Genomic DNA, 8278 nt, shown 5'->3' with positions numbered 1-8278 from the left:
TCACCTTTTGACAGCTGGGCAACTGCTTGACAGCTCCGCCCAGTACAAAATGCGACGAGGGGTGATTCGACAAATCGCTCCCATACAAACTTCAAACTGATTTTTAAATAGGTTCCCGGGCACCAAAATTCATGAAAATTTGGATTTCGGCTCAGTTTGGCATGCAGATTCCGAATATGAAATTATCTCAAAACCACTAAAGAAGCCAATTGTTCCCGAGCACCAAAAATGATGAAATTTTGGATTTCGACTAATTTTTGAACGGAGATTCCGATTATGGAATAATCTGGATACCCCTAAGGGAACGTCCATAAATTACGTCACGCTTTGAGGGGGGAGAGGGGGTTCGTCAAAGTGTGACGACTTATATACAAAAATTTTAGAGGTCCCATACAAAAAGTGTGACATAGGAGGAGGGGGGGGGTTAAAAATGATCGATTTTTGCGTGACGTAATTTATGGACGTTCCCTAAAGAACCTGTTTAATACTTAAGTGTTACTTGTTTATTTGTTAAATGTTTATTGTTAAATGAAATTTGTAAATATTGTTAATAGTACTTACCTGTTACACTCGAACACCTGTAAACATACAAAAACACAAATCACCTGTAAAACACAAACATATAATCACCCAATACTTACCATTTTTTACCATACACGCACCCACTGTGCACCGAAACATAACTGTTATACATTAGGAACAATAATGTATGTATGTGTAATGTGTACCCAAAAACGTAAATATAAACAGAAGTAAAACGACCGTCGCGAATATCAGTCGACCGTTCATCTCCAATCGCGAATTTGTTAAAACGAAATCCGAAATCCCCCACTTTGGGACGTAAAACCCGTGCGGTAGTGTCGTGTCGGTGGTGGAAAACTTGAACCTGCAAAGTGCAAATAAGTAGCATATCTATGTGAAGAATTGCTACTGGGGAAAGTGATAGTGCAACATCAAGGTGAAGAAAAGTAGCCGTAGTCAAACGGCGAGTGCTTGAACAAATTTATGGTCCTTCGAACCGGATCACGGTGAACAGAAACAGCCAAGTGATGTGTGATTTGTAAATGGCCAAATAGTGCGCGAAAGTGTTGTAGCGTCCCCGGGGAAGATTAATGCCATCTTGTTCTAAAGTGAACACAGTCAGTGGTTAGATCGCAACAAACCATATCTGTGAACAAACCCGTCCATTGAGAAGTGTACAGTGCGAGCAAGTGTGTGTGACTCAGCCTACAATCAGCTGTGCGATCGTCGTCACGATCGTTTTTTGTTTTGGTCAGCCACTTGCATATGCAACTAGGCGCGGTGTGCAAGAACGGAAATTTTGTGCGACAAAATTGTTGAGTGAAAAGTTTGTTGCGATTTAATTGAAAATTGGCAAGTTGATACGAGAAAGAACAAGAAAGTGAAATAATAACCGGTTGTGACGCTACAAAGGGAAAAATGGCCGAAGAACTGCAGAAGAAGAAATCGAACATCATCGATTCGCTGGCGTTGTTGGAGCGATACGTCAAGGAGTATGAAGCAGAACCGAAGCAAGTTGGGCTAGTGGAGGCGTGGGCGAAGCGGTTGGAGAAGCTGTACGACCAGTACCACGAAATCGCAGTGCAGTTGGAGCTGCTATCAACCGAAGATCACCCTATCGACCTGAAGCAAGAGCGGATGAAAGTGGATGGAAAATACTACGCGCTCTCTGCCTTCTGTCTGAGTAAGTTGTCCAAATCTTCTACTTCCTCTGCTAGCAAACAGGCTCCGTCAGGTCAGTCTTTGCGAGTTAAGCTACCTGAGCTAAATCTGCCGAAGTTCAGCGGAAAACTCGAAGACTGGTGCGTTTTCCGGGATTCCTTCGAGTCAGCGATCGGCAGCCGGACTGATATAAGCGCTGTAGAGAAATTGCAGTACCTGAAGGGAGTCGTACAGGGAGAAGCGGCTCGTATTTTGGATCCGATCAAGATAAGCGAGCAGGGATATAAGGATGCTTGGAGAACTCTTCGGCTTCGCTTCGAGAACAAGCGGCAGTTGGTCAAATGCCACATAAAGACCCTCTTCGATACCCCGGCGATGAAGCGCGAATCCGCAGAGGAGCTGCTAGCACTCGTGGACCGATTTGAGCAGCAACTTTCGGTGCTGAAAAGCTTGGGTGAACCGGCAGACAAATGGAGTTCTCTGTTGGTTTATCAACTGTCCATCCGTCTCGATCAACACACGCATCGGGAGTGGGAGAGCTATTGCACCAAGCTCGATTCAGAGAACATCGCCTCCGTCCTGGGTGGAATCACTAATAAAACCGACGATTCCACCGGAGAAGAAACAACCACCATGCCTTCGTACGTCAAAATGGTCAACTTCTTGCAAAACTACGCTCGAGTGTTGATCACAGTTTCCCCAGCCACACCACCACCACCGCCCCCGCCCCGCTTCAAATCCAAGACGTCGAAGCCTGTTGCATTCCCTGCAGCAGCATCAACAGCATCGTCTAGCAGTTCATCCGCTTCAGCTTCCGCCGTCGGGAAACCGACTCCGCCGTGCGAGAAGTGCGGCCAGGATCACTACCTCTACCACTGTCCGGACTTCCGGAAACTCAACGTGAGTCAGCGAACAGATTTGGTAAGACAGAAACACCTCTGCATGAATTGCTTGCGATCAAGTTCCCACTTTGCCCGGAATTGCTCCGGCCAGCGATGCCGGGTGTGTTCCAAGAAGCATCACACACTGCTTCACACTACTGTTGATGCACAATCCTCTTCTGGTGGTCAAACCTCCGGATCTGCACAGCAAGGTTCCCAAGTGCCCCCTCAGTCGTCTTCGCAAACTCAGTCCGCTTCGCTTGCTTCCATCCAACAGCAGCTCCCCTCTACCAGTACCACCAATCAAGCTAATGTTCAGAGCGCTTCCGGCACGCCTCAATATGCTCTCGTCACACATTCCAAGGAGGTGTGTCCGGAAACCGTTTTTTTGCCTACCGCGCTCGTGAACATCCGAGATGGTAGGGGCCGTATCAAGGTTGCACGTTGTTTGTTGGACTGTGCGTCTCAACGCAATTTCATTTCTGGAGCACTTTGCGAACGACTGCAGCTTCCTCGTACTCGTCTACCGCAAGCAATCGCCATTAGTGGAATAGGGAACACGTCCGCCTCTGTCGAATACCAAACCACCGTAACGCTGATGTCTCGAGTTGCGCCGTTCTCGCTGAACAGTACCATGTTGGTGCTCCCGTCTATAACTGTGAAGCTGCCACAATCTACGGTGGATACTTGTCACTGGTCAATCCCTCCACACATCGATCTCGCCGACCCCACCTTCGCGGTATCCGGCAACATCGATATTATTCTGGGCGCCGCACATTTCTTCCAAATTCTTCGTTACGGACGAATAAATCTCGGGGATCAACTTCCGCTGCTGCAGAATACGGAGTTCGGATGGGTCATATCCGGAGAATGCCTATTGGATGGTCACGATCACGCGGATCCTCGCTACTGTAGATTCAGCAATCCGTGTATCATCGAGGAGCTGGTCAACCGTTTTTGGCAGCTCGAAGAAGTCCAAGACAACCGAGGCTGGTCTCCGTCCGAACGGTTCTGCGAGGAACACTTCGTCCAGAATACCACGAGAAACGCAGAAGGTCGCTACGTCGTGAAGCTACCCAAGCGTGAAGAACTCCTCATGCAGCTGAAGGACAACCGGTACAACGCAACCCGTCGTTTCTATTCCCTTGAACGGTCGTTGGAGGCAAACCCAGAGAAGAAGCGAATGTACCACCAGTTTATCGAAGAGTACGTGAGGCTTCATCATATGCGGGAGATCGGCCCTGATGAAGCAGATGACCAGCCACAATACTTCCTGCCGCACCATGCCGTCATGAAGCTTGACAGTTCCACAACCAAGCTCCGTACCGTTTTCGACGCTTCGTGCCGCTCAAAGTCAGGGCTTTCGTTGAATGACGTTCTACTTCCTGGTCCTACCATTCAGGACTCCCTGGTCAAGATCATCATGCGCTTCAGGTTCCACCAGTTCGTTGTCTCTGCCGACATCGAGAAGATGTTCCGGCAAATCCTGGTTCACCCATCGGACCAGCCGTTGCAGCGAATCGTATGGCGCGATGATCCCGATTCTCCATTGAAGACGTTCCAGCTGTGCACCGTCACATACGGCACCAACAGCGCACCGTTCCTATCGACCAGGGTGCTCCAGAAGCTTGCAGACGATGAAGAAGCACAATTTCCACTGGCCGCTCCATTCCTCCGTGATGACTTCTACGTCGACAATCTCCTTTCTGGTTCGAATGACGAAAGCTCTCTCGCCGTGACCTGTGAACAGCTCATCACAATGCTCGCTTCAGCAGGTATTACTCTCCGTCAATGGTCGTCAAACAGTCAAGCCGTTCTCGACACCATCCCGCCGGAGCTCCGAGAGACTAACACACTCCGAGATCTGGACCACGACGCTTCTGTAACCACACTTGGTCTGCGATGGGAACCGTCAACCGACTTCCTACTATTCAAGCCACCGCACTGGGTTGAATTCCCGGTGTTAAGCAAACGAGCACTGGCGTCGCAGATCAGCAGTCTGTTCGACCCGCTAGGATTTGCATGCCCGACGATTGCGAAGGCGAAGATGAAGCTCCAAACCCTTTGGAGACTACAACTCGATTGGGATTCACCCGTACCAGACGGGTTCGCACGCGACTGGGAAGAATTCAAGCAGAAACTTTCCGGTTTCGATTTACTCCGAATCTCTCGACACGTTCTTCGTCCCAACTATCGACGGCTGGAGCTTCATGGGTTCAGCGATGCTTCACAGCTGGGGTACGGAGCATGCGTGTATATCCGTTCGACCCACGGCCAGGAACACCACACAGTTCGCCTACTCGTTGCAAAATCTAAAGTCGCGCCAATCAACATTAAGACCATCCCTCGCTTAGAGCTGTGTGCAGCTCTCCTCCTATCGAAGCTACTGGGCCCAGTGCTGGAAAATTTTCGCTATGACGCTCAAATCGTTCTTTGGACGGATTCGACAATCGTCCTGAACTGGATCTCCGGACTCCCGCTCACGTGGGCTCCTTTCGTTGCCAACAGAGTGGCCGAAATTCAAGAGCTGACCAGTCAAGCGACCTGGAATCACGTACCGTCTCAAGACAATCCAGCAGACCTTATCTCGCGAGGAATGGACCTCGATGAGCTCACAGAGAGTGAACTGTGGTGGCATGGACCGCAGTGGCTGCATTCCAACCAGCATCAATGGCCAGCGAAATATGTTCCCAAGGCGAACATCGACGACGAAAGAAGGCGAGTGGTTGCCCTACCGGCAATCGAAGAAGTTCACGAAGATCTGATCTTCCGATACTCCAGTCTGCGACATCTACTCCGCATCGGCTCTCTGCTCCGTCGGTTCTGTGAGAACTGTGTACGCCGCAAACACAATCACCCTTTAGTGACTGGACCACTCTCTCCACAAGAAATCGACCGCACTCTTCTCGACCTTCTCCGTCGAGTTCAACGGCAACACTTCAAGGAAGAATACCGTCTGCTCAGCTCTGGTCGACCAGTCAGTCACCGGTCGAAACTTCGTTTTCTCAACCCGGAGATCGTGGATGGTATAATTCGAGTTGGCGGCCGGCTCCACAATGCTAGCATACCGGTTGACGAGAAGCACCCCATCGTTTTGCCGAATAAGCATCGCTTGACTGAGATGATCGCCAGAAGAGAACACGTCAAGACACTTCACGCCGGTCCTAGTTTGCTACTTTCGACACTACGTCAGCGATACTGGCCTCTTGGCGGCCGGAATCTAGTGCGCAGCATCGTCAACCATTGCATGACCTGCGCGCGAACGAAACCCAGGAACCTGGAGCAGTTGATGGGAAATTTGCCCCGAGTTCGGGTCAACCAGGCGCACCCATTCGAGAATGTTGGAGTAGATCTCGCTGGCCCAATCTACGTTCGCAGCACACTACGGAACACTCGTAACCCGTTCATCAAGGCGTACATAGTCGTTTACGTCTGTCTGGCAACGAAGGCAGTCCACCTAGATCTGGTCACAGATCTGACGAGCGAAGCGTTTATAGCCAGTCTCCGGCGATTCAGCGGACGGAGAGGAATTCCCGCTCATATCTACTGTGACAACGGGACCAACTTCGTTGGAGCACACAGGGAGCTGAAAGAGCTCCGAAAACTTTTTGAGTCGCAGCAGCATCAGGAAGCGGTAGCGAAGGCATGCGCGGATGATAGAAGTCACTTCCATTTCATTCCGCCGCGGTCGCCGACATTCGGCGGCATTTGGGAAGCCTGCGTCAAGTCTGTGAAGCAACTACTACGCCGAATCCTTGGAAATGCTCACCTGACCGAGACAGAATTACAAACCGCGCTGATCCAGATTGAGGCTCAACTAAATTCGCGTCCAATAACACCGTTGCCAGCCAGTCCGGCAGACGAAATGGTCCTCACTCCCGGTCATTTTTTGATTGGGCGGCCGCTGAACGCAGTTCCTGATCCAGATATACGAAACATTCCGGAAAACCGACTGTCCCGTTGGCAACGTGTTCAGCAGCTTACGCAGCACTTCTGGAACCGCTGGCACAGGGAATATCTGGCAACACTCCAAAATCGATATCGATGGACCTCGGAACTGGACAATCTTGTCGTCGGTTCAGTCGTCGCCCTGATGGATGAACGATATCCACCGCAGAAATGGCTTCTGGGACGAGTTCTCAGCGTTCATCCCGGCGCGGATGGCCTAGTTCGGGTAGCGACCGTCAAGACAGCTTCCGGAGTCACTCAACGAGCCATCGGGAAACTTTGTTTACTGCCGGTGGAAATCGATCCGGCCAGTGTGTCGTCGTACCCAACTCAAGCAAACAACACTGTGTCGCCAGTCGAGGTGACTCCTGGCCCAAGCTCGGGGGAATCGAGCGTGTTCCTGGAGCATCTGTAAAGAGGAACGAAGCCTTCCGTTGGGTCCTTGGACCCAACGGACTGGACTTCGCCCTAGGCAAGTACCAGTTCGTTCCCTTTCCATCCAGAAATTCAGCCGTTCATCCCTTCCAGAGTCGCCCAGCTTCCAGAATCATGTAAACTTTGTTCACTGCCGGCCAAACTATAGCATTCCGTCAGTCGAGAGGACTCCTGGCCCAAGCTCGGGGGAATCGAGCGTGTTCCGGGAGCATCTGTAAAGAGGAACGAAGCCTTCCGTTGGGTCCTTGGACCCAACGGACTGGACTTCGCCCTAGGCAAGTACCAGTTCGTTCCCTTTCCATCCAGAATTTCAGCCGTTCGTACCTTCCAGAATCGCCCAGCTTCCAGATCCATCCAACAAGCCCCCAAACCTTGTCCATTGCCGGCACAGGTCGATCCGGCTAACGTGTCCTCGTGTCCAACACAATCAAGCTACAGCAGTCCGTCAGTCGAGAGGACTCCTGGCCCAAGCTCGGGGGAATCGAGCGTGTTCCGGGAGCATCTGTAAAGAGGAACGAAGCCTTCCGTTGGGTCCTTGGACCCAACGGATTGGACTTCGCCCTAGGCAAGTACCATGTCGTTCCCTTTCCATCCAGAAACTCAGCCGCTCTCCCTTCTAGGATCGTCCAGCTTCCACTAACGTCAACTTGACTACAAGCATTATCAGAAGGCCGGCTCAACGTCCACCATCGGCTGCCGGAGCAACCGTAGAAGATTCAAATTTCATTGGCGGCCGGGATGTTTAATACTTAAGTGTTACTTGTTTATTTGTTAAATGTTTATTGTTAAATGAAATTTGTAAATATTGTTAATAGTACTTACCTGTTACACTCGAACACCTGTAAACATACAAAAACACAAATCACCTGTAAAACACAAACATATAATCACCCAATACTTACCATTTTTTACCATGCACGCACCCACTGTGCACCGAAACATAACTGTTATACATTAGGAACAATAATGTATGTATGTGTAATGTGTACCCAAAAACGTAAATATAAACAGAAGTAAAACGACCGTCGCGAATATCAGTCGACCGTTCATCTCCAATCGCGAATTTGTTAAAACGAAATCCGAAATCCCCCACTTTGGGACGTAAAACCCGTGCGGTAGTGTCGTGTCGGTGGTGGAAAACTTGAACCTGCAAAGTGCAAATAAGTAGCATATCTATGTGAAGAATTGCTACTGGGGAAAGTGATAGTGCAACATCAAGGTGAAGAAAAGTAGCCGTAGTCAAACGGCGAGTGCTTGAACAGAACCCAATAGAGCTTGCTGACGTTTATTCACCTCTCTCTTTCAAGCATGCAGGCGGGATAGGATTTGTT

General features: G+C 50.1%; 1 protein-coding gene across 1 annotated transcript; it reads left to right on the top strand.

Annotated features, from left to right (window-relative positions):
- The first annotated feature begins 1440 nt into the window (after window positions 1–1440).
- Window positions 1441–7455, top strand: LOC109427243 (uncharacterized). The gene is made up of 2 exons (XM_062848374.1): window positions 1441–6873; window positions 7096–7455. The coding sequence occupies exons 1-2, from the start codon at window positions 1441–1443 to the stop codon at window positions 7453–7455; spliced, it is 5793 nt and encodes a 1930-aa protein (XP_062704358.1).
- The last annotated feature ends 823 nt before the right edge of the window (window positions 7456–8278 follow it).

This window comes from Aedes albopictus, chromosome 2, assembly GCF_035046485.1.
Source record: "Aedes albopictus strain Foshan chromosome 2, AalbF5, whole genome shotgun sequence".
Taxonomy (NCBI): Eukaryota; Metazoa; Arthropoda; class Insecta; order Diptera; family Culicidae; genus Aedes; species Aedes albopictus.
The sequence above is the reverse complement of the archived record's forward strand: the minus strand, read 5'-3'. Positions and strand labels throughout refer to the sequence as shown.